Source organism: Solanum dulcamara, chromosome 11 (assembly GCF_947179165.1).
Source record: "Solanum dulcamara chromosome 11, daSolDulc1.2, whole genome shotgun sequence".
Lineage (NCBI taxonomy): Eukaryota > Viridiplantae > Streptophyta > Magnoliopsida > Solanales > Solanaceae > Solanum > Solanum dulcamara.
Genome location: NC_077247.1, coordinates 38,678,870 through 38,706,631, shown reverse-complemented (window position 1 = coordinate 38,706,631; position 27,762 = coordinate 38,678,870). Strand labels below are relative to the sequence as shown.

General features: G+C 38.1%; 1 protein-coding gene across 4 annotated transcripts; it reads right to left on the bottom strand.

Moving 5' to 3' along the window:
* Positions 1–193: 193 nt before the first annotated feature.
* LOC129872876 (lon protease homolog, mitochondrial-like) lies at positions 194–27,331 on the bottom strand. Of its 4 annotated transcripts, none has more exons than XM_055947818.1 (11): positions 27,132–27,331; positions 25,365–25,536; positions 23,398–23,522; positions 15,115–15,245; positions 14,927–15,031; positions 14,603–14,716; positions 11,237–11,404; positions 3,347–3,448; positions 2,113–2,352; positions 872–1,381; positions 194–588 (listed from the first exon to the last, which is right to left on the bottom strand). In XM_055947818.1, exons 1-11 carry the CDS (start codon positions 27,145–27,147, stop codon positions 427–429), a joined length of 1,845 nt encoding a protein of 614 aa, XP_055803793.1. In that variant the 5' UTR covers positions 27,148–27,331; the 3' UTR covers positions 194–426. The 4 variants fall into 4 exon arrangements, with proteins under 4 accessions (XP_055803793.1, XP_055803794.1, XP_055803795.1 ...); XM_055947819.1 differs by having other exon boundaries at positions 26,086–27,330; XM_055947820.1 differs by lacking the exon at positions 27,132–27,331 and adding an exon at positions 25,204–25,282 and having other exon boundaries at positions 25,375–25,465.
* Positions 27,332–27,762: the final 431 nt, after the last annotated feature.

Here is a 27,762-nt window from a genome sequence, read left to right as displayed (position 1 = left end):
AATGCTTGCACACTGGTCGCTGATTAGACAGCTAACAAAAATAGAACTGCGTACGTCAACAAAATCTGAAATAAGGTTTCTTTTGTGTTCTCTGGTTCTTCCCTTCTTTTGTATATTGGCCTGTAAGATCCAAGAAAAATAAATCCCTATTCAAGAAACTTTAACAGTAGGTGGAGTCTAGTAAATCAGAGACTTCCGTCAAATCTTATCTTCATTCTTGGCAAAAGGTATAATCCATCTCCTTGAGATTTATGAATTATGTGATACAATGGTGTGAAATAAAATAATCAAAGTTGCTTGTTGTGACAAGGGGGCAAAACAAAACATCTCGGGGGCATAAGGACTGGAATGAATGAGATGGCGAACTCGACCTACAACTGGACAATTTGTCACCAAAAAGCAACTTAATATTCTATACTCTAGCTGTCAAAATGCCAAATCATATATTTGTTTGTAGTCATCCACAAAGTGTACATCAAGGCCTTCCTTGACATTAGGAGCCAGCTCGTCAAAATCTCTTCGATTAGCTGAAGGGAATATTATAGTTTTCACATCACTTCGTCGTGCTGCTATGGCTTTCTCCTTGACCTAGTATTGAACCAAAAGGGTAAAGAATTTGTAAATTCAACGCACTTCATAAGATGAACCCAACAAGGCAGGGTCACAATCATTTTCCAAATGCTGCTACACACTACTACAGTTTTGAAACTTTCATTATCCTTTTAATGATGGCCAAAATGAAAAGACCACTCTTATTGTGCTTACACACATGCATGTAAACACATAGGGAAACGGGAAAATAATCAAAGCATAAAGACCATAAAAGACAAAAATCAACGAATAATAGAAAGAATAAGATTTGTAAACATACCCCCCCAATAGGAAGAATTTTTCCAGTTAGCGTGACTTCCCCGGTCATTGCCAGGTAAGGTTTAATAGGCTTTTTCATGGCAAGAGACAACAAGGATGTTATCATAGTACAACCAGCACTAGGGCCATCCTTAGGGGTAGCACCCGCAGGAACATGAAGATGAAGCTTACTATTCGCAAAGAAGTGGTTATCAGGCTCCTTCTCCTGCAAAATGATCCTGGCAACCGTATGGGCAATTTGGGCACTTTCTTTCATAATGTCGCCTAGCTGTCCTGTTACATTGAGAGCCCCTTTTCCTTCTCCTTGCTCCACCAGAGACGTTTCTACATAGAGTGTTGAGCCACCCATTGAAGTCCAAGCAAGACCCATCACAACTCCAACTGGGGTCTGATCATATATGCGCTCAGCATGGAAAATAGGTTTACCAACATAATCAGCTAGGTTTGGTGAGTCCACGACCACTTTTTCTATTGTTTTACTTGCTTCACTTTCTGTAGCTTCATTAACTTCCTGAGTATCCAGTTAAGATCACAACCACCATAACCAAAATTCAGTTGGACAAATACAATGATCATTAAATAAACATAGATTATGTAAACCCAAGTATAAATCATGCAACATAAGAAAAAATGAAGGATGTTATTCACTAGCAGCTTAATTTGCAGAATTCTAATTTTTTCTCTCAGTACAGACAAATATGAGGGGAAATATAACATCAAACATATCAAAGTATGTGTGTGCGCGACCTGTTTTATGTTGAAACAGGCGAGTTTAAGCAAGACATCCAAACTTTTTGGCCTGACTTACTAAAATGAATTAGACTATCAAGTATAATTAGTCAGACTGAAGAAACCTCTCCATCCCCAAAGAATTTGGCTTTTAAATCATTAATCTGATTAGAGTGTATGATAATGCAAATCGCATAGATACCTTCTTAAGATACAAGTCAGAAGTAGTCGTACAAATGAACACCAAATGCTTTCCTTGCTGGTTTGGTGTTATATAATTGTCAGATAAGTAACTTCTTACATTGCATCTATTAACCAACATTTAATCAACATGACATAATAAGACAAGGTATAAAAGACACATCTTCTGTGCATACAAAACTAACATATTTATATCTAAAGCATAGATGAAAGCACTCAAATACATTGTAGCATGCATAATTGCAACTGGCAAGAATCACCTGAAGTACAACAATTAGCCTTATATAATGCCTTTTAATTTTTTCCATTTACCTGTAAATGAGTATCTTCATCAGTAGACATCTGCATTTGGTTTACTGGGGCTTCCAGAGCTTCAGCATCATTTTCAGAGGGCTTGTCATCATTGCTACCCTCTACAGACTTAGCTCCAGCCTGAGTTTCTTCCTTAGACTTGATTTCATCTGATATATGGACAGATTCTGCTTTTACCTCATTTACCCCGGCATTCTGGGGCTCAATCTTGCCATCTTTCCTAACAAGCTTTAGAGCTATCTGGAAAACAAGAATAGAATGTGAGGACAGAGAAGTATCAGAGCATGAAAATGATTTCCAAGTGTTTGTGTTGCATTACATTAAAGGGAAAAGGGCATGATATACCCCTCAACTTTGCTATTTAGAGTTGATATGCCCCTCGTTATGAAAGTTGCCCATATACACCCTATAGTTATACCAATGGCTCACATATATATACCCTTTTTCTCTAATGGAAGTGAAATTTTTTATTTTGAATCAATTTTTTTTAAAATAATAATTATATATGGGGGTATATTTGATCCTTCTCACATTTTTAACTTTTTTGTTACAACGACTAATTTGAATTTATTATTTTGATGGGCAAATTTATTTATGTTTCACTAATTTTCTTGTAAAATTTATTGTAGATGCCGCAATGTTTTTGCAGATACAAAAACGAAAATACAATATAGCGCTAAAAAGTTTTTAATTACAATATAGCCGCAAAAAAATTAGTTTTAAAGTTTTTTCTTACTTTTTTCTCTTAATCATTCACACTTCTTTATTTTTATTATTCTTATTTTTACAGTAGAAAATGAAAGAAAAAAATGAAATAAGAATAAGAAACTCAAATAATGATAGTCAAATAAGTCAAAAAACAATTTATGTGTGAAAAAGATTAAAATATACCCTGAATTTTTTCTAGAAGGATCATATATACGCCTACATGGATTTTTTAAAAATTTTAAAAAAAAACTTGAACTAATTTTTCCACTTCCAGTAAATGAAGGGTATATGTGAGCCACTTTTGTATCAGTAAGGGTATGTGTGAGCCACTTTTGTAATGGTAAGAATATATATGAGCCACTTTTGTAACGAGAGGTATATCAGCTTAAATGACAATGTTGATTGGTATATCAGACCCTTTTACCCTACATTAAATAATCATCACTTTTCTTCAAAAGTTCACTAGGCATCAAATTCAGACAATGCAACTAAGATGTTTTAAACAAAAGAGGACAGATCACAGAACCTTGCGATAAATTTTTTCAATTTGCTTCTGCAGATTGCGAACACCAGCTTCTCTGCAATAATTTTCTATTAAAGCGAGAAGAGCTGCATCAGTCACTTCAACCTGAAATAAGGAATTCATGAAACCAATATCATTAGCTTATTTGCAAGCAATACTTTAGTGTAACTTGTGTACATGAAAACCAATATCAAGGCATCAACCGGAAGTACTAAAATCACATCCACTAACTGTCACGATAATTGTACATGTTGAAAGATTTAAACCAAACATCAACAATTCATCCCTTCAAATTTTGCAATCAATTATGTTTGCACACTTAATTCTCCAACTTGAGTTCAAATGCTCTACATCTGAGAGACTGCCAGTTAGCACATGAAAAGCCTGAGAGAGAGAGAGAGAGAGAGAGAGAGAGAGGTGGCATATACACGAACTCAAACTCTGCATCTTTTCCACTTGATACCATATCAACTAGAACAATTTACAGGAGTATCCGGAAGTTGGCATTTCCAGCAAAATGGTACCCACAGTCATTACCTAATCCTGCTGTGTTTTCCATTAGATAAGCATAAAGCTACTACCACTACAACAACAAACCGAGTGAAATCCACAGGTGGGGTCTGGGGAAGCACAAAGCTACTACTATGTCATGAAAAAAGTACCAGCAGCCTACAAGATGCTGCTTTAAAATTTGAACTCCTTTTATCCGCTCTAGAAGGCCACAACCAACAAAAGGTATCCATAAGCCCTCCCAGATATCAATTGATTAACTTCTGACGCCTATATTTAACGTGGAAAATATGTTCCGTTTTCTCTTAACCAGAGAATCATATGGCATTTACCTCAACTTCTTTTCACCAGAGATTCATATGGCATTTACCTCAACTAAAACAAAAATTTTAAAACCTAAATATAAGGTTCCCCGAATTACATCAATCTCATCTTTAAGACCATGGGAGAACATATCTACTGCAGTCATCATATAATAGAGATTGCACTACCACAAGGGCACTAACTTCAATTGCTTTTTTCCCCGGGATAATAATGGTGTCTAGGCCAACTTGCACGCACCTCGATTATTCCAATTGATACTTGCATCCCCCTTCAATTACCTTATTAATCAATTAAAACCCACCCAGCAACCATTCAAGCACGATAAAATAGTTTTACGTCCACAGTCAAAGTAGTCTAAAGCAAAAACCAAAGAAAAAGCTGGTTGGGGCTCTAAGGCCTATGCCTTAACAAAGAGAAGTACTAATGAAAACAATAACATGCAAAAGCTTAAGCCTTAGGTCCTTAAAAATGCTCAGAGGCACGTTTTCAAAGAATAACTTTTCCTAGGTTATTCTTACCAAGTACCATCTTTTCCAGGAATGCTAGCCAGCAACATGGCTGGGACTTAATTTGGTTTTTGTGATAATTGTTAACAACTTTTAATTTAGATGGAAGACGACATCATATATTTCACAGTAAGTTTCAAATCATATGATATCTCCAGAAGGGCCGGAAGAGCTGAGTGATTCGTATGGACGGAAAGAGAGCAATTTTTTATCAGGAGAACACCCGTCAGCAAGAAGATAGAATATGATGAGATGGAACATCCTTCAGCAAGAAGATAGAGTATGATGAGATGGCTTTGTGAGTCGATGAAGGAGGCCTCGAAGGTCAAAGGTAACTATGTGAAAAGATGGAAGTTCCAGGATCGTTTGGCTGAGTACTTTTGCACAAGAAATTACAACAAATAAGACAGTTATATAACAATTATCAGTACACAAGGAAGGAAGAGATCAGTTATTATCATCCCTGAATTTAATACAGGGTGGTTGGACATTGCATTAAAGATAGGAAGGTTCATTAATCACAGTCACAACATCCCTATTACAAAAAAATAGACAATATGGGGGAGGACAACTGTACTCAGATACAGTCAAAATATCGAAGGGCTGTCCCAAGAAAATGAATGCAACAATGGTTCTTGAAGAAAGGGGAATGATACGTGTCAAAGGAAAGCATAATCTCAACACATAATGACTCACTAAGCAAGAGTTTGGTGGGCAGTCTACCAGAAGAAATTTCAGACAGTCCCGCTCTGTCTGAGATTCATCATGGTTGGATGAGCAATAGTTGGAAGCAGTAAGGGTGGGCGTTGGATTTTTCGGTTCGGTTCGGTTCTTGGGTTTTCGATTATGGCAGTGTACCGAACACCAAGCAATAGTTGAAAGCAGTAGGGGTGGGTGTTCGATTTTTGGTTTGATTCTTTAGTTTGTGGTTATGGCAAAGGGTGTACCGAACACCAAACTGAATTATTTTGGCTCAGTTCGGGTTTTTCAAGTTCGGTTGGTTTTTTTGGGTATGGGCCTGATTAATGGGCTATTTTTCAGCTTGTAAAATGGGCTACTTTTAAATTTAAAATGGACTATTCTCAGCTGGGCTTTGCTTCAAGAGAAAATCAATAGTAAATAATATTATATTAATCTCCAACATTGACCTGATGACCTCTCATTATTAGAATTAATGTGTATTTTTGTCAGGGTTTTAGCTTGTAGGGTCAGTTCTGATAGTTATGGAAAATTGGAAATGCAGTTATATGAAAGGCAGAACGCAGAAGCACTAAAGCAGCAAAGCAACATTATTGTTTATGCCACTAAATAATGAGAAAGTAAAAGAGAACATTAAAACTGCATTGCGTTAATTTTCTTTATCGAGTAGTTGTAGAAGAATAGTGTATAACTGACCAAGCCTAAAAAGTAAAAACAAAACATCTTGTCCTGCTTGGCTTTGTCAATTCAGGGGTTAGGAGCATATAATTCAGTTCTTCGGTTAAACCAGAGAACTGGGACCCTATAACCGAAAACCAAACCGAACACCGAATTTTTAGAAAAATTAAACCGAAACTGAAACCGAAGAACCAAATTAATTCAGTTCGGTCCGGGTTTTGGTGTTAATGCCCACCCCCTAGGGAGCAGACTCACAGAATCAATATTTATGAAATGGGGCACAACCGATTACTCTTTGAATTCCCATTGAAGCTGACTGCTGAACAAGTTATGAAAGGATGGTGGAGCTGGAAAAGACACAAGTTGATCCTTCAAGTGTGGTCTCCGACTGTGGGTTCAATTCCAAGGCACTCAAGGGTGGACCAGATCTGGATTAGACTGGTTGGCCTTCCTCATCTATGGTCCCAGTAAATCTTCAAGGGAAATGGAGATTATTGAGGTGAGTGGATACAGACGAAACAAGAGGAACTGAAGAATCACCTAAAATAGGCGTGAGTTAAGAGGAATTTTTTTTTGTGTGGGGGGGGGGGGGGTTGGGGGGGGGAGGAGGAGGGGTCAAGTGGAGTGTGACGGAATCATCTCGGAGGTCCTTGTGTGGTGTGAAGGCCAGTGAGAACTTCCACCGGAGTTATTGCTAGGGAAAAGATGAAGGACCTCTAGTAATTAGAGGGTGCCGAAGGTACAAGGAGGTGGGCTCAAGGTGATATAAACAGGCGAGAGCATGTGGGTTGTTCCAACGTAGTGATGGCAATTGGGGCAGGCAAAGCTCTTAATGGGGCAAGGTAAGGCAAGAGTTAAATGGGGCATGGCAGGGTGGGGCAGGGCAATATTAAATTTGCTAGATGTTTAAATGGGGCAAGTGATGTGTTTTATAGAAAAATGGCCCATGCCCCAAAAGTTAGCTATTTTTGCACCAATTCCTCTACATTTGATTCTTTATTCTCTGTGTTTCTTCTAAAATAATACAGTAACATATTTTAGAAAATAATTACATGTCGTAATAATATTATAACTCCTCACCAAGAGAAAATTAGAAATTAAGTAATACACAAATAACTGGAAAACAATGATTATCATGATTGTGTATTTATATATATGTCAGTTTAAAATGTGCAATTAACTGTACAATCATTAGCATCTTTCCCATTATTATGGGTATGTCTGAGACTTCACTTCAAATCAATATTCACTTTACTAAGAAATTCACTACTCTATGTAAACTATAAAATTAAAATTATGAAATTCAAAAGATGTTGAAATTCTTCATGTATTAGATATACACACAATAAATAATCATGGGTTCTTTTTTTTGTTTATTTTTTTCACCATTTACATTTATGAATAAATAAATAAATAAAGAATTTATTAATGTTGAAAGATTTGGTTGAGAAATAATAATTCAGGAGCCCAAGCAAAAGCATTAACATCAGGTATCAAATCAGAGAGAACAGAGAAGACTACAAAGCTGGAATTCTTAAAGACAGATTAAAGTGTGATTGTCAAAGACATTAAAAAAATAAATTGAAAGAAGTATTTATTTTGAAACAAAAATATAGAACATGTAAATGGGAGGTTAAACGGGGCAGGGCAGGACTAGAGCTAAATAGGGCGGTGACTTAAACAGAGCAGGGCAGGAGAACACTTTACCTGCCCTGCCCATTGCCATCCCTATTCAAACAAGACAGTTTCCTAGGCTGTTACTGTCACATAAGATTGCACGTGGTAGTGATTTTACCTAAATAACCCTGTAAAAAGGAATCTCTCTTTTACAATATTGAGCCCATACCTATTGGCCCAATGTATATTGATTCAAGTGAATTAAATCCCAGCTACTTGGAAATCAGAACTGACCCATTTACAGAGGAATTAAAGCCAGCATATGCTCGAGAAAAGAGGAAACACATGTAACTGGTTCAACAATGAAAATTGTCGAGGAAAGAATAAAGAAGCAGATATCAATTATCAACAATCAAGAGAGAATGAATCTTCACTGCATATGATCAATAATAATGATGAACAGACAAGCGATACTCGGGGGCAGAAAAATAGACATGCATGCACAGGACATGGACAAAGCAGTAGGTTGGCCAATTGAAGATCCCACTCCTTTAAATTCCTCAATTCTAGAGGATGAAAAGGATATTTGAATTTGAAATATCTATATAGGTATACCAGAATATTTTCAGGCTTGGTAGAGAATTTTGGGGTGATGTTTCAAGGGTGTGAACGAGAAGGTTTTGAATTCTACATGAATATTGATGGTAAACGTCATAGCAATGTGGGTCCCTCAGTGATACAAGCAGTGAAAACTCCAAAGACAGAGGGTCTTAAGAATGAAGAGATTGGAGAATGGAAGTGACTTTAAGAGCAATGGTAATAGAAGCAAGGGAGATTTAGCATCACAAATATCCAATGACCGTGAACATTGTAACTTGGAATGTTAGGATTGAATTGTCGCGAGAAAAGGCTGCTGATCAGGAATATGGTATACAAATGGAAGGATGATGTGTTGTGCTTTCAAGAATCTAAAATTGAAGGGGAAATCACTGGCATTGTAAGAGAGGTGGGATAACAGATGAGTTAAAAACTTGGAACTATTGGCCAGTAGAACAAGAGTGGGAATCCTAATCTTATGGGACAGTAGGATTTGGGATGGAGAAGTTAGCAGTTTGGCGGCTTATTCTATCACCTGTAAGTTCACTGGAAAGACTCAAAAATTTGCTTGGCATCTTTCCCGTGTTAATGCCCCGAATGATAGAAGAGAGAGGGAAGACGTATGGTGGGAACGTGCTAGTGTTAGAGGCCTTTTCTCTGGTCCATGGGGCGTTAAATAAGTTAAGATTCCCTTTAGAAAAGAACTGTAAAGGAATTACCAGAGCAATGAAGGATTTTTTAGAGTTTGTTGAAGACAGAGAATTGGTAGATTGACAACTATCAGAGGACAAATATACTCGGAGACAGGGTGACAGATGGGAAAGTGCAGCTAGACTCGATAGGTTTCTCGCCTCTATGGACTGAAATGAGTGTGTCAGGAACATTAAACAGTTAACTCTCCACAGAGTTACTTATATTAAAATGTGGTGGCTGGGAGCAAGTCAAGTCCTATTTCAAATTTGAGAATTGGTGGCTCAAAATTTCACTGATACCATGTGAGAAAAATATTATTGAATTGTGTTTCTACATTATTACTTAGACCCTACTTATAGACACTACAATACAATCCTTTACCAAGTAGGATATTACTCCCTTTGTCCCAATTTATACGACTTACTTTCCTTTTTAGTCAGTCCTAAAAAGAAAACATTTCTAAAAAAAAATTGACAATGGTAATTGTTTCTATTTCTGTAAAACAGTACATAGGTTGTACTGAAAACCATATTTACATAAGGAAACTCTAATACAACTGACCTATCCCTATAATGAGTCTAAGACATCAATGATAGAGACAGTATCATTAGAGTAAATTTGATTAAACCAAAAACACAGATTCAAAATGCAATTCAGTTTGACTTGTTGCATACTACTCTCTCTATTCTCAAAAACTCTAAGGTTCCTCTCTTTCCATATTGTCCACCATATAGTGACAGGAACAATTCTGCAATTACTTATGTTTTTTGCTTGTGACCCTGCTTCTTCCCAGCTATATAGAGCCTCTGAAATTCTCCTAGGCATGGACCAGGAGATGTTTCAAGTCTCAGGAACAGATTCCACAACTGGCCAGTGACTTTGCATTGGATGAACAAATGATTGACTGTTTTTGCAGTTTTCCCACAGAAAAAACATCTAGAGCAAAGTGTAATTCCCCTCTTCATTAAATTCTCCTGTGTCAACACTGCATCTTTACCCAGTAACCACACAAAGCAAGCCACCTTTGGCTTTCCATATATGTCTCTAAGGCCATTTAAGTAACTGCAAATTTTGATGGTTCAGCTTTCTGTATGCTGCACCTACTTTAAACATCCCTTTACTGTTTCCCAACCACTGCAATCTATCCAGTCCTGTTTCCAGACCACTAAACTGATCAATGCTTCTAAAAAATTCTGTTGCTCTTGGAATTTCCCAGTCATTGAGGTGCCTTCTAAATATAAAATTCCATCCTTGAGGAGTCCATAAGTCAGATATAGTACTTTGTTGCTGCAGAACTAAACTGTAGATGTCAGGGAAGAGGGTCTCCAGATTTCCTTCTGCATGCCAATCATCCTTCCAGAATCTAGTTCTTAAGCCATCTACCACTTTGATCTTGGTGTTTGGTTTGAATTCATTCCGAAGTACTCTAATGGATTTCCACAAGCTAACCCCATAAGGGGTGGTAACCTCCTTTGTCATCCAACTATCACTCTCTTCATATTTTGCCTTTATGACTGAGCCCCACAGATTCTGGTTATCATTTGAGTACTTCCAAAGCCACTTCATCCTTAAAGCTTTCATTTCTAAATTTAGTAACAATTTAATTTTAAATATTCATTTTACTCTTAATGAAATGATTTCTAACCAAACAAATATCTATGACTCATTTTAGACCACAAGTTTCAAAAGTTTTTCTTTCTTTCTTAAACTCCGTGCCAAGTCAAACTAACTCATATAAATTGGGACAAAAGGATTATATACTATTCATATTCCTATTCCTATTCTATGTAGGATTGTATATACCTATTCCTATTCTAATACAACAAAAAATAACTATAAACACAAACAATTATTTGGAGAGAGAATAAAATTACAACAATTTAGTGAAATATAAGAAGATTAAACCATAGCAATCAAGTTTAGAAATCATTTTACGTTTCTGATTAAGTTTAACAGACGTAGTTTTATGTTTCCTGGAGCTAATTTTTTTATACCAAACTTTTAGTCACTTGTTCATAATCATAAAAATTCATCTGCAACGTTTTTTATTTTAACAATTAATATATTGGGTTACCAACTATATTTGATGTTTGGTACTGTTCTCTTAAAGAAAGAGCATGTGGGGGACTGAGCACATGTCTTAGCACTGACAGACCTATGTCTGCTCAGAGATTTCAAAAATTGGAACCGAAAAATATGCACAAAACTCAACTGATAAATGACTCGGGAATAAATGAGATGCAACTAGGGACGTTTCATTGAGACATACCTGTTCGGGCTTGATCCCACATGTTTCACGGGTACTTTTTTCCAAATAATCCCTGGCTATGTGCCGTTTCTCATCAGTAATGTAACCAGCGATTGCAATTACCTCCATTCTATCCAAAAGAGGATTAGGTATCATTTCCAAGACATTGGCTGTGCAGACAAACAAAACCTGCAGTTACAAAAAGGAAAAATCAGTATCAACATTAGATTTCACATTCAAAAAAGTCCATGCAGATTGTTGTTCCTGTTTAAAGTTTAATAATATAGGTAACTGTATTAAACAAAGATGATAGCAAACAAGGCTAGAAGGAACACCAAAGCTCCGATTTGTTTTCCATTTTTGGCATGAAAAGGGATTTTATAATCATAATTATCCTTTGGTTGAATTTTATAAGTTCCTTCAGGTTCATATATAACTCAACATCTATAATTCAAGGTTTTGATCTTGCCTCCCTCCCCATAACCAAGTCAAATCTACAACAACAACAACATACCCAATGAAATCCCACTAAGTGGGGCCTGGGGAGGGTAGAGTGTACGCAGACCTTACCACTACCTTGTGGAGGTAGAAAGGTTGTTTTTGAAAGACCTTTGGCTCAAGTACGTCAAACCCAAGTAAAAAAAGAAGGAAAAAATGAGGAAAGCATGACAGTTAATAAGAAAAGCAGTGTAAAGTCTACAATAAAGACCAATTACAGCAGTAAAATAGTGTGGGAATCGAAACATAATAAACAACATATGGCCATAACTACACGGGTATGACTAGTACTACGACAAGCACTAACAAGACTAAATGTTCCAAGGCAAGACAATCTACTAACCTTCTACCTTAATACGCAACCTCCACTCCTTCCTATCTAGATAATGTCATCAGTAATATGAAGTTGAGTCATGTCATGTCTAATCACCTCTCCCCAATATTACCAAAATATAGAAAGATGCTTTTCTTTTAACTATGCCATTTGGAAATATAACACAAATATTTACCATCGCGAGAAGATATAGTAGCAGTAAATTATCACAGTCAATGATAACTACAAATGAAATGGTACGCAAATATACCCATCCACTTCTCTCTCTAGTCATGTCGCTGATGTGCTGATGTTTGTTAAGATAAAATGAAACATTGCTGCTAAGAATAAAGTTGTCATTTTTAAATTAAGGGACAAATCTTTAATCAATAGGTAAACAACAACATACCCAGTGTAATCCACAAGGGGGTCCTGGGCAGGGTGGTGTGTACACAGCCTTATGTTTTCAATAACCCTCGGCTCAAGTAAAGCATATTAAAATCAGTAAGAAAGGAAATACAATAGTAAAAAGGTCATGTAGAAAATAATGGAGAAAAGGACAATAGCAATAACAAATAATACGACAAACGACGCAAAGGAAGTAACAGGTAATTAAAAAAATATTCAAGAATTAAATAGTATTAGAGTAATAATAATATTACTGGTAAGGAAAACTAGACAACGCTCTACTACCTATTAATCTTCTACCCTAATCCTCAACTTATCCATACCCACCTATGTCCTCAAAAATCTACAGGCGTATCATGTCTTGTCCAATCACCTCTCGAATACATCTTCAGCCTGCTCTCCTCAAACCTACCATAACCAACCCCTCAAACCTCGTCATTGGGGCATCTCTGCATCTTCTCTTCACATACCCGAACAACCTCAAGTTTGTCTTCCTCATCTTGTCCACCACGGAGGTCACTCACAGCTAATCCAAAATATCTTCACTCCTAATCTCATCTCTCCAAGTGTGCCCACACATCCATCTCAATATCCTCATTTCTGCTACTTTCATATTCTAGATGTGTGAGTTTTTTATTGGCCAACACTATGTAAACTACAATTAGTTTAATCAATAGTTAATGTCATGGGCCAATATTTTCTTTGCATAAGAGACGCACAAATAGCATGTGCGGAGCCCGTAGTCCCTCCTACTACCGGCCAACCAAGGCTTCTCGATATGATTCGGTGCATATGGCGAGGCTTAACTTAGAGGCTTGCCTCAATTTTGCCGCCCATTTGGTGGCTGATGTCATAACCCTGACATGCTATCAACTCTTGTGGCACATCTTCATATGTTGGATCTTGTCTATGCGCCCTCCCGGGGTTGGCTATGGACATACTAGCCCTTGCCTAGAATTAAGCAATGCTCTCGCATGCACAGTTCTATCCTCAAGCTTGACACTTACCTTGTGCATGCACACGTAGCTTATGCTTAGCCCGATAGTGCAACATCCAATCCTTGGCCTTGGTCATGTGCGTCTTCCATACCATACCATTGGATGTCTCATGGCATTGCCAAGAATAGCCCATGCAACATACATTCATCTCACATGTTGCAGCGTCGCCCCACAACTGTACATCTAGGCCAACGGACCCTTGCTTGCCTTGAACCCAGCCAAACTCACAAGTCAGGTCATAAGGCTCTAGAGAGTCTCCCTCGACCACTCAATCGTCATGGCGGTCTTCTTCCATCAAAAGGGCTACGCGCAGGGCCTAATCGTTCCAAATATCAAGCCTCTTGCACTCGTTGGGCGCCCAACACTAGCCCTAAGCGACGCGCCATCCATAGAGTACCCAAACTCATATAGATAGCTTAGACATTCCTCAGAGATGCCCACGTAGACTCTTGCAATTCCCCTCAACGAAGCACACTTGGGGTGGTCACTGTCAACACATCTGCGAGGGATGGTTGGTTGTCACCATGCTTCTCCTCATATAATCTTTAAAGAAATAAACTCGAGTATCAGGAGTAGACATGTTTCTGCTCAACAATTATAATGGTCCTTTTTTATCCCATCGAACTCCAAATCAGATGTCGTTTGTCACTAACAACTCCTCTTGACTTCCTTCCCACCTCCATGAAGTTCATCCTATTGCCACACTCATGGAACGAGTTATTGCCTACAAAAGCTTCAGCTAATTACGACAATGTCGCTGCTCCTTGGCTAAGTTAAGACCATAGGTAAGCTAACTTTAAATGACACCAAACTTGGTAAGCATATATAAGAGCATTCTACGAACAAGGCTTTCAACTGGAATCCCTAGATTCCAACTTTAGCAGGAGAACATGTGGCACTGACATTTGCCTCTTGCCATGCCCTTTCGCCCAATACTCCTACTTCATCCCCTCGTCAGCACATGCCACCTAAACAACTAACAGTTGTGCAGCCTATTGGGGTGCACTGCAATGCTGGTGTTTAGCACCCAAAGCGAAAGAGCATAATGATATTAGATATTTGCAAGATTTTACTATTACATTAGCCATTCATCAAATGGTTTTAGAGGCATTTCACAAGGGCCAATCAACAGACACAATAATCTGATAAGTGGACCTGGAAACAACTAACCTTTGATAAATCAATAGGGACATCAAGATAATGATCCAAGAAATTTGCATTCTGTTCTGGATCGAGAAGCTCCAACATAGCACTTGCTGGATCACCAGCATGTCCCCTTCCCAGCTGCCATAGAAGCAAAAATACAGGGCAATTACTAAAATTAATCTATAATTATTGCAGAAGAAATCCAATCAACACACAATAAGCTCCTGCTCAAAAATGCTTCCTTGTAATCATCAGAAAAAAAGAGATTAAATGGTGAAAAAGAACATAGAAGTCTATCATAGTCAAAGACATACAACTGAAGTAGTAACTCTGCAAACCATAAAATACCTTATCAATTTCATCTATCAAAACAAGAGGATTAGCTGTTCCCACACTTTTTAAACATTGTACCATCTTCCCCGGCATGGCACCAATATAAGTCCGTCGATGTCCCTTGATGTGTATTCCAAAGTTAGTCATGAAAATTCAAGATTCTGTGCACCACAAAAAAGCGAGCTGGTCAGATCTTTCCATACCTTTATTTCAGCAACATCAGACAACCCTCCAACAGAAAATCGGTAGAACTTGCGGTTCAATGCACGTGCAATTGAACGACCTATACTGGTTTTGCCCACTCCGGGAGGGCCAGAGAGGCATATGATTTTCCCTGTTCAACAAAACAGAGCAATGAGTCTGTTTCAAGTACCTGACTCACATTCATAAATTAAACTGAGATAAAACAGGTGCAGTACACGTGAAAGATAGTATCAGCATATGGGATTAATATCATCACTTAAATCTGATATTGTCCTAGCTACGGTGGAAGGGCATTTTTCTAGAGGCCAATTTACCCTTCGTCTTAGGATCATATTGTTAATACCCATACAAGTATCTGTTTTTTCTCCACAATTCATAGTTCTCAAAGACTGTCCTCTAAAATAACCATATCTCAAGTTCAACGTTACACAATGTTTTTGAACCTTTTGTGGACATTGTCCATCTTGTGAAAAATTTTGAGTTCGTATCCCCTTGTTCAACCATAGCACCGTGGATCCTTGTCTCCAAGCAATTTCCTCAAATCTGGCTATCTCCTCAAATTCCATAGATAGATTTGACACTGGAAATCCATCATCAGAGAGACTTCTCAACTCTTGTATTATGTCAAGATTGGTCACTAGTATCCCAAAGAATAACAAGATAATAAAAGCATGATGAACAAAAATGATGTGTTCCAAGTTTCCTGCGTTACTTTATGATTATGTTTCATGCCCTTCTTTCATGAGCTTTATTGTTTGTCACACATTATTTCTATCTGCCTTATCACAAGAGTGCTATTTCATGGTACTCACATCCCTTTTGTCGGCGGCGCTCCATTTCACGATGCAGGTTCTGATGCTCAAGTTGGCAGACATCCTCGCTAGGCTTCTACATTACACATCAGCTGCTTTGGGATGAAAAATCTAGAACATTAAACAATTTATTTTACCTAGATTAGTGTCGGACTGTAGACCTAGAGGCCATTTGGATTGGCTTATAAGCTGTTTTCAGCTTTTTTTGAGTGTTTGACTGACCAACTTAAAGTCATTTTGTGCTTAAAATAAGCCCCAATAAATAGTTGGGTTTATTTGGATGAACTTATTTTAAGCAGCTTATAAGTTAAAAAAAAAAGTAGGTTAAGTCAATCTAAACAGGCTACTATTCAACTTCAAGTTGTACATAGGTGTTTTGGGTATGTTGGGGCCCAGTCCTGAACCGTTTCCAGTGATGAAATGTCCAAATGTCCAATATGCTTATGTTTTGTTTCCATACTATGTCTTGTGATCCATGCCGTGCTGGTCTGCTCAGTCAATTTAAAGGCACTGGGTGCTAGTCCGCCCCACCAAGGTTTGGGGCATGACACCCATCATCCCTCATCCTCACTTTGAGACCATCTTCCCACCACTAGTTCATAAATTTGAAGTAAAATCCTTCGGCAATCAAGTCTGCACATTGAAATTGAATAGGTCTACGGTCTGACACCAATCTAGGAAAAATAAATTGTTTGACGTTCTAGATTTTTCATCCCACTCTACAAAGAACGGAAATCTATCAATCCTAGAAGCAATTCTTGTGGTTTTTCCCGTCATCCATGCGAAGATTCCGCAAATAAAGGGGGATCAATTAGCTCGAGGTTATTAATGATCTTTTTGAGAAATCAGACATGGCGTTAGAATAAGTACTATGCTCCTTTAATCAAAATACTTAGTAGTATTGAAAACACCACATCCCATCCATGAGACAAACTTTTGTGCCCTATAAGTTCCTACCAAAGCTCCATTCGTTTTTTTTACAGGTTGAAGCATGCACCCCAATAAGAAACCAGGTTAAGTTTTGAGCTAGGACTATCATCTAGCATGAATTGACTGTTGACCACGTAGTCTGTCGCCAAGCCCGCCTCTCTCTCCGTTCTTGCAGGCCATTATTCTACAGAACCAGCATAGCTCGCAGACGAGCACACTAATGAGGCCTTGAGCCGGATAGATGAAGATGGGAAGGCCAGACTTCTACTGTCTCGAAGTCTTTGATAGAAAGAATGATTGATTGCTTGAATGCCGGGCCATCTACTCCCGAAATCACCCCGGTCCGAACCCTCTCCTAAAGAAGTGAATTATTGATCGATCAACGGAGCGGAAGTCATAAAGGAAATCCAACTCCCAGTCTCATTTACTGCAGCAAATAGAAAAGAAGGGCAACCGGAAAGCGAACCCGCCCCAGCAGACCCAATTTCCAAAAGATGCATACTAGCTCCCATCCTTCACTCTCTTGTCCTATGTTATCAATATGCCCCCTCTAGTTTCACTTGCTTCTTGATAAAAATAATTGACCAACTAGATCACTATAATTGTGGTACTATGCTGCCCACATAACCATCAAATTTAGTATTTTGTAGTACTACTACTTCTGCCTTCCATCTAATTATCAGTGCTTTCACAACAAGCCTTAAGACATTTGTGTCACTATAAATCAAGAGATTTTCACACTGTATAATAGTTAGGGAAAAACAATTACCCACTTTAGACCATATTTGAGTTTATTATCCGATTTTAGCTATCACCAGCTTCATCAAGAACAATTACTAGGTGGGTTCACAATGAGAATGTCAAGTTTTAACCAGCTGCTTTGAAGAGAGTTCTGGTGCAGGTTAATGGACTCGGTGAAAAAATACTGATTTAATGTTTGCACAAAAGACAATTTGGCAATAGCACTTTGAAAATAGAACTCAAGCATGTTCCAACCTCCGGTAATTTGCTGCACTTTATGGTTTTCCAGGATAGCTTTGGCTTTGGGTAGTAGCATTGACAATCATTGTTTGTTAGTACGTATTAAATGTGATTATGATTTTCATCTTTAGATACTTAGAAACTGATTGAGAGTGATACCCATATTCATCATTACAAATTTAAATATTGTTGGGTGAATTAAAGTGAAAAATTTAAAACTCCATTGTTGTAGTTCTTAAAAGCTTAAAATTCACAAATGGGTCTACCCATACAAAAGGCTCCACCTCAACTGGTGTCTACCATTTTGGCAACCTACATCAACTACCAACCTCTCCAGCAAGACCAACCCAGCTGGAAGCTCACTAGCTCTGGGGAGTTCAGTTGTTCTACTGCATGGGAGCTCATCAGAGATAAAAGGCCCAAGACTAAGCTCAACTCTTGTACATGGCATACTCTCATTCCCTTCAAATGCTCTTTCCTGGTCAGGAGAGCCCTTAGAGGGAAGCTGCCCACCAATGAGAAGCTGACCAGATTTGGTCAAACTCCCTCTCAGTGTTCTTGCTGCTATAGACCTGGCCAAGACACCATTGATCACATCTTTGTTGCAGGATCCTTTGCTAACAACATATGGAAAGGGTTTTCTGATTCTTTGGGTATCACTAAGGAGTACACACCACTCAGAACTCTGCTGATGAGGTGGTGGAACTCTAAATACAAGAATCAGGCTCACAAACTCATCCTTCAAGCTACCCCTATTTTCATTTGTTGGAACCTTTGGAAAAATAGATGTGCCTCTAAATATGGTGGGAAACATTCTAATCTAGCTAGAGTCAAGTTCTCTATCCAGAAAGATATCCACAACCTGTTCAGCACTGCTTTCCCCTATATCAGTTGGCCTACCAGATGGAAGGAACTGGTCCCTTTGATTGATCAGTGTTCCCATGCTATCCAAATCACTCCTGTGAACTGGATAAAACCATCTGGTCACATGGTGAAATTAAATACTGATGGCAGTGCCCTTGATAATCCTGGCAACATTGGTGGAGGAGGTATCCTTGGAAATTCTCATGGTGAACTCATATTTGCCTTTGCTGTCCCCTTAGGTGCAGGTACTAATAATCAAGCTGAGATTAAAGCAGCTATCTTTGGCCTCTCTTGGTGCCCTCATCTTGGTTACTATCAGGTAGAACTAGAGGTTGATTCTGAGCTTCTCATCAAGTGGATGCAACAACAAGCAAAACCACCTTGGTCCATCAAAGAACTGCTGGACAATTTGCACAACATCATCACTCAGTTCCAGGTCTTCAAATGCAACCACACATTTAGGGAGGCCAATTTCACTGCTGATGCATTGTCCAAGCACAGCCACAAATGCACTTCTCCTGAGCTCTACTTCATCAAACAAGATCTTCCCAAAGAAACTAAGGCTCATCTAGAACTTGACAAGCTAGGGATGGCTAGTTTCAGAAGAAGAAGACTCAAGAGAATCAAGAAGCCTCCTTGATCATTTTCCTGCTGTTCTAACTACTTCTTCAACTTGGGTATTACTATGTATAGTTATAACTACTTTGAAGATCCCATAGTTAGAACCATTGTAAAAGGGAGTCTCCCTTATTTATTGCTTCCCTAGAATAATCAACTTACCATTAGAGGTAAGGAATAGAGTAGATGTCTTCTATTTTCCCCCCTTTTCTGAATGTGCAGGTACATGCAAACTTGCAACACACCAGCCTACTAACTGCAGCTATCAAGAGCCTATTATAGAATGGTGCAACTCTGGAGCACATTGGCCCTTTATAATCCATTGCAGGTACACTGCAGTGCTGCATCACAACTTACAACAGATGGCACAACTGCAACAATGGAACTACTAGTGGAGGCCTCATAGCAGGACTGCAGCTTCACCTAAAGCTCTGCTATTGCAACATGTTTTCATGGGAGCAATCATTGATGTTCTAACTTTTTCCTCAACTTGGCTGTTTCTAGTTATAGTTATAGCTTCTTTGAAGATACTTAGTTAGGACCAATGTAAGGGGAGAGTCTCCCTCGTTTATTGCTTTCTATGAATGTTGCTTTCTGCTGAGCAGCTGCAGGACTCATCTACCACTCTTGGGCCAACTGTAGGTATCCCTCTTGTTCTCCCTTTTGTTTATTGCTTCCTTATGCAGGTACAGTAAAGAGTTGTAGCACTCTTTAGAGTTGCTACACTCTTCCAGTTAGAGCAGAGACCACGATGCAGTAGAGCATGCTGAGCAAGCTGATCCTCCAAGCTTAAGGACTGAGCTGATTGTTTGGGCCAACACATGGAATCCCCAGTTGATCATCCTGCAGCTGCTGTGCAAGACCAGCAAAGCTGCAGGGCTGAAGCCACCTGGTTTGCTTCATTGTGCAGGGTTAGAATAGCCCCCCAGTTGGTATTCTTGCAGGTGCTGAGCTCCTCAGAGCTGAAACAAAGTGCAGCCATGCACTTGCTCATCCCAGAACTGCAGCTCCACCAATGTTGGTGCAATGGAACCTCCAACAACTAACTTCAACATTCATCAACAGCTCCAAATCCCCCCCCCCTGCAATGCTGACCTGCAGCAGCAGTCACAAAAACCACCAACCCTCATCCCCCTGAGCTGATGTAACCTTTACATACTTGCATGATGCACTCTCACTTCTTGGACAAACTCGGTATGACAGGACTAAAAAGGACAAAAATGATAAGAATCTTCTTGACCCATGCGAAATAGAAGTTTCGTATACTTGCTCTTCTTCAATATAGCTATGTGCTACGTGGCTATTTGAATAGGACTAGTGTAGGTTACTTTTTGTACTCTCATGGAAGGGGAGAGTCTCCCTCATTTATGTTTTTTCTTAGTCACATTGTATCGAGAGGAGTCCTCTCATAGGTTTACTGCTTTCCTAGTTATTAGATAGCACCTATTTTTGTATCGGTGATGAGTTAGCCGACCTTAGTAGGTTAGCCGACTTATGAACCACCTTAGGAATGGAGGTAAAGTTTATGTCCCCCTCCTTGTATCTTTTTTGTTCATTTATATAAAGCTTGAGGGTGCTGCTCAACCCCTGACTGTACATGAGAGGTGGGAGCCTCGTGTAGGGTCTGTTCCCATAAAAAAAAATTAGAATATTTTCTATATTTTATATTTTATATATTTAAATATATTATAATATATTAAAAGCAAACACTTTTTCACACGGAGGATTGTGACTTTTCTGAAGAGTTGTGACTTTCCGATGAGTTGTGACCTTATCGAAGGGTTGTGACTTTCTGATAAGGCACAATAAGCACATGTTCATACTACCCTTTGTTAGCTATAAATAGAGGGGTTTCCTCACATTTTTAAACTATGAATTTTATTATAAGTTTTCAATTCTTCTTCTTCTTCTTGAAACACCCAATTTAGTATATCTTCTATATTTTAAATTTTATTTATTTATATTATATTATATCATATTATTAAAAGTAGGCACATTTTCGCATTGAAGGGTTGTGTCTTCTTCGAAGGGTTGTAACTTTTCAATGAGTTGTGACCTTTCTAATAGGTTGTGACCTTTCTGAAGGATAGTGACTTTTCTGAAGGGTTATTACTTTTCTGATAAGGCACAATAAACACTTCTCCATATTATCCATGGTTGGCTATAAATGGAGGAGTTTTCTCATATTTTTAAACTACGAATTTTCTATGTTTTCTATTCTTCTCTTCTTAAAAACTCAAGTGTGATTTGTCACCGTTGAGTGAGTTCGAAATTCAGTGGAATTTGAACACCCCCTAACTTGAATGTTAAATTATTATAATACCCCAACTAAAAACACTCAATTCAGTATACCTTTTATATTTTATATTTTTATTTATTTATTTATATTATGCAAGAACTCCAACAATACAATAATAACTAAGCAATGAATTATAGAGGAGGGAGGAGAAGGTATATTTGAGAGACCAACAAAGAGATTTTAAGAGTGACTTTTTTTATTTTTACATATCATAATTAATTTTAAAATGAGAAAAAAGATAAATATAATTGGAGGTCATAGAGAGGTGTCACATCACCTTATTTATATCTGACTTCAAATTATAAATAAGCATAGATGTTTTGAATATTGATTTCACAACTTTCAGTATGCACACAGTTAATAATCATGAGAAAGTTCACATCCATGATGAATAGGAACTTATACTTTATTATTTCATTTATAATCATTTAAATTCTTGATTTAATAATATTGACATTATTATAAAAATAGTGTGCTATATGATTTGCCATTCACGTGCAACGCATGTGCATCAAAACTAGTTCTTGTATAAGTTTGTAGGAGACCAAACCCAACTTATTGTACAAGTTTGAATAATTTTATATAACATTGTAAAAATATGTATAAACACCTCTTATACACCTTGAAACAACGTTGACACATTACCTACAGTAAATGTATAAAGTTGTGTAATGTTGTATACCATGTGTATAGACATTGTTGTGAAAGAAAGTTGGACTCATAAACTAAAATTATGACTACGTGAGTGTGTGTTTTTGTGTTGGACGGTATATTATTGGGAAAAAAATTAATTCATTAAGGATAAAATAAAATGAGAATTTTGAAGTTTAAATTTTTTACAACATACCCAGTAATCCTACAAGTGGGGTCTGGAGATGGTGAGGTGTACACATACCTTACCTTGATTTGTGGGTAGAAAGGTTGTTTCTCGATTCAAGAAAAAAGTTTTCCAGAACATGATGTGAAAGAAATACAAGAGTAAAAGCTATCATGAAAATATTGAAGAAAGAAAAGTATTGATAGTAAAAATATCAAAGACAACCAAAGTAGAAAAACAATAGTAATAAAATCGAAATATAAGATAACATGATAAAAATAATACTAGAACCTTGCTCTACCACTCGGAAGAGAGAAAACGCTCAACTATCTACTAACCGTTTATCCTAATCCTACACCGTCATGCTCTTCTATATGGGGTAATATGCTCGGTGAGCCGAAAATGTGTCATGTCTTATCTAATCACCTCTCCCCAATTCTTCCTCAATCTAGCTCTACCAATCCTCAAACCTATCACCGCCAAACTCTCACACCTCCTCTTGGGGCATTTGTGTTCCTTCTCTTCACACGCCCAAACCATCTCACTCTCATTTCTCGCATCTTGTTCACCACGGAGGCTACTCCAACCTTACCCCGTATATCTTCATCCCTAATCGTGTCTCTTCTAATATGCACACACATCCATCTAAGCATCCTCATTTCTGCTACTTTCATCTTATAGACATGCGAGTTCTTGACTGACCAACTCTCCACCTTGTACAACATGGCTAGTTTAACAACCACTCTATAGACCTCAGCTTTAAGTCTCGGTGACACATTCTTTATCACACTGGACATCATACGCGAACCTTCATCTCAAAAATTTAGAAATATAAAAAGGTGACATTCTTTACCGGAAAGATTAATCACATTAATTGGGACAAAAGGAATATATGATTATGGCTTAATCTTGAGGGTTATTATTTTTTAAAAAAATAAAAAATAAGCTGGCATTTACCAACCTTGTGAGGTTCCTCTGAGTTTTCCCACTGCTATAAATTCCAAGATCCTTTCCTTAACATCAGTTAACCCATAGTGGTCTTCATCAAGAATTTTTTCTGCCCGTAGTACATCAAAGTTCTCATCACTGCATTTTGGATCACATAAGAAGAAAAATTTTAGGAACCTGCTAACAACCATGGCAAAGAACAAAACTATAAAGCCAGGTCCAGCACCATCCACAAACATGGACTATGACAAATCAAGCTCCAAACTTATACTACATAAGGAGCCCATCATCTTACAATCCAAATCTTGCTCTCATGAGTGTGATTCTTTCTAGTGATAGACCCTAGAATCCGTATAAACTCATTAATTGGGATGCCAAGGAAGCATCATCAAAGTAAGAAGCATGGCATGTGAGAACCCAAATAAGGAACAGAAGGAGAAAGAAAAGCTGGAGGACGATTCAATATAGGCAAGTCAAATCACTAGGCAGCAAGGTTAACTTGGAAGCCTAACAAATTTCAAAGAATAGTATTTTTACTTCTCACTAAACGATGATTGTCTTTAATAACATTGTACGTGATGTCATGCCTACCTATACAATGTCTTTATTGCTAATCCCTGCAAGTGTTGTGAAGAGATTGGATGCACTTAGAAGGAACTTTCTTTGGCAAGGAAATAGAGACAAAGAAAAAGATCCATCTGGTGAGATGGAGCACAGCTGCGCAGTTACAGCTAGTAACTGAAAGGGGTCTTTAAGATCGGGAACTTGAGAGTCCAGAATCAAAGCCTGATGAAGAAATGGTTATGAGAGGTTTTCTAACGAAGAATTCTTTGTGGAATGATGTTATCAAGATAAAATATGGGATGGATGGAAAATGGACAACTAAAGTCGTGAACAACCCCTTATGGGGTCAGTTTATGGAAATCCATCAGAAGCTTATGGCCTAACTCATAAGCAAATCCAGCTTCAAAGTAGGAAATGAATGAAGACATCCTTTTGGAAAGACAACTCGCTAGGCCAAAGATCACTGAAGCAGCTCTTACCTGATATTTATCTTGAATTAGCAACAGGGAGCAACTGCGGGGGGGATCTGGTTAAACTCATGATCGAATCATAATTTCAAAAGACCGTTAAATGACAGGGAGTTTGGCACGCTGACAAAGTTTACTACACCCAAGAACAATTCAAAGAGATTTCTGCCACTGAAGATGGTAATTTTGGCTTGGGAATAGACAAGGTGAATTTTCGGCTACGTCAACTTAATAAGGAACTTAACCTTCCAAATAATTAGATTGGTTGCTGGCCTTGGAAATTGATATGGAAAGTGAAAATTCTATACAAGTTGCTCGTTTCACTTGGCTTTTGGCCCCCCCAAAAAAAGGAAATAAAATCTTGATTCTGGATGATCTCTTTTTGCACTGTAGAATGACAGATTAATTACGGAAGAGTTCGGCGGGTCATGCCAAGAAGAAAATTCATAAAGTCCTAGCATGTTGGAATAGAGATGGCAGCCTATCCAGTTAGAAAGAGAGATGGAGGATTGTCCCAGCTAGCATTTGGTGGACAATTTGGAAGGAGAGATACCAAAGATTATTGAGGACAGCAACAGTTCTATACAGAAGCTGAAGATAAATTGTCTATTCCTTTACTATTTTTGGAGTAAACAAGCGTATTTAGAAGATGTGGAGTCTATTTTTGATGTATTAGACTACTTGTGAGAAGACAAAAGTGCTAGGAACTCTAGTTGCACTTCACTCTTTAATTATGGAAGATTACACTGCTTTGTGTAGTCCAGTTTATATATATACAAATATGTTACCTTCTCAAAAAAATAATCACACTTCCCATTTTGTTATTCTGTTAAGTCAGCTTCTCTCGAACAGATTCCACTATTACAGCTAATCAAGAATACAGATAACATCAGTTGAACTGAACCAAGACAATATAAGGTATAATAGACAGTCAAGATAGGCAACAAACCTGTAACTACCCCATGGCAAAGCAGTCAACCAATCAAGATAATTACGTGTCACATTGAATTCACTTGAACTAGCTTCCAGTAGTTGCAGTTTTGTAAGTTCTTCTTCAATAACTTGCATAACATGAGCCGGTATTTTTTCTTTGTTAGGCTCCAGCCTTTCCCTAAATTTTGCTGCAGTAATAAACAAAGGTAGTGTCACACCATTAGATGTAATAAAAAGGAAACAACAAACTGTATGTCCAACCCCTTAAAGCAAGCCTAGTGATAAGGTAATTTCTTCTCTCAACTTCAAAACCAAAACCAGGTCCATCCAAAATGTTGCAAAGTGCGGCTTGACTTTATCTCTGTGTAAATTATTGACAAATGAAAGAATGAAAACCACATTTTAGAGTACGTGTATAGTTCATTATCACAAAAAAAGTGGAAGAAGCCTGTTTAAAGCCCAAATTATAAAGGAATTCCCACAAGGACCTGAGCCTTTCATTTGTGATATGAACTGCTGGGAAAAAAATACAGGAAACTACACACTCCTCAACTGATCAGAATCTAATTGAGGAAGCAAAGGGGGAAAGACTCATTCAGCAACTTTATAAAAATGGGACCCGACAAAAAGGTGCATGCAGAAGTAACACCACAGATTTCGGAAGAATTGAACGAAGAAGAAATGAAATTACAGGGGCAGAATAGTTCGAAACAAATCACGATTCTGGGGGACCCAACCTTTTTCAATGCGATGCTTCGGAATGCTGTAAGGAAGTCAAAGGCAAGGCAAACGAATGGGTACAGAATAATATGTTGAGGCTGAGCAAGGAATTTGGAGTAGCTTTCGAGGGGTGCACAGAGGAAGCTTTCAATCTGCTACTTAAAATTGATCAGAGGCGGCTCAAAGAATTAACAACAATAGAAACCATTTCGGTGATTGGCGATAAGCAGATGGTACCCAAAGAAGTAAGAAATCTTATCTTTGATGTTAACTACAAAGATAAGGATTCTAGGAGTGAACCAAGGAGTAGAGGGAGAAATGCAGCCTCTCATTTATCATGAAGCTATAGATTTTTTCATGGAATGTGAGGGGGCTCAACATGGATACTAAGAGGAATTTAGGAAGGAGGAGTAGAATACAACAAGAGGAGGGTGGACATAATAGTGTTGATAGAGACAACTTAGTGGAGACGTAGGTGACTATCTACAGCAATTGGGGGGGGGGGGGGGGCAACAGATGGATAGGAGGAATTTGGGTAGAATCTTTAGGTAGTAAGGGGGACATACTGATAATGTGGGACAAGAGAAATTAGGAAGGGGAACGAGTAGAAAACGAGTAGAAAGTGGCAATCAGAGCACTACTTGCAAGCTCAGTGGTTTAAATCATGAACTCATCTGGTTTATAACTGCAGTGTATGCATCTTGTGATAGGATTGAGAGAAAGGAACTGTGGGAGGAGCAGGGAGCAATGAGGAGTTTCTGTGCGGGACCTTGGGTGGTATGTGGGGATTTTAACACCACAAGGTTCCCCTCAGAAAAGACTAATTGTAGCAGAATCTCAGGGGCTATGTATGACTTCACCGGTTGCATAGTTGCATTAATGAACTGGAACTTGTGGATCCTCCTTTATTTGGGGGATCCTACACATGGAGAGGAGGGGCAAATCAGAGAAATGCCTCGGAGATTGACAGATTCTTGTACTCTTTTCCTTTTTGAGAAAGATTCTTGCACTCTTTTCCTTGGGATGAGATTTTCACCCAAATTAGAAAAAGTGCTCTGCCTACCTTGGGTTCTGATCATAACCCCATAGTACCGACTTGTGGGAATGAGCTTCCAAAAAATCTTACTTCAAGTTTGAGAAGTGGTGGATAAATGTGGAGGGTTTTAGGGATAGAGTTAAGGAGTGGTGGGGATCCTTCAATGTGACAGGCAGTCTTGACTTCATACTAGCCTCAAAACTGAGTCTTCTAAAAAAGAAACTCAAGGAGTGGAGTGGAGTGGAGCAAAGAGCAAAGACCAACCATCCTTTTCTATTGCCCTAATCTTGACATAGTGTTGTAACCAAAGTAAATTATTTTAAAATGAAATTAATTCCAATTCTTGGTTAATGCCAATCACAAAGAATTGAAATTTCATCATATGTGGTCATGCTTGCATCTATATGTACAAATTTGAACAACAATGTTTAAACTATGCCATAACTACCCAATGCAAACATAACACTAACACTCATTTTACATCTTTTTTGGTGCACAAGCTCACATGATGACAGAGTCTTTAGGTTGGGAAATCAAATTACCAGCCACCAAATATTCTCTTGTGTATTTGTAAATGATGAACCAGGAAAATACTTAACACACTGGTGTTAGCACCAAACATGTTAGTTTATGGGGGTCAAGTGTAAATTGAAGTAAG

Excerpts from the sequence above, each read along its gene's own strand:
- LOC129872876 (XM_055947818.1), bottom strand. Across the intron at positions 15,246-23,397 it reads ACTCAGAGGAACCTCACAAG|GGAAAATCATATGCCTCTCT; the intron begins GTTGGTAAATGC and ends TTTGTTGAACAG. Across the intron at positions 2,353-3,346 it reads TTGAAAAAATTTATCGCAAG|ATAGCTCTAAAGCTTGTTAG; the intron begins GTTCTGTGATCT and ends CTTGTTTTCCAG.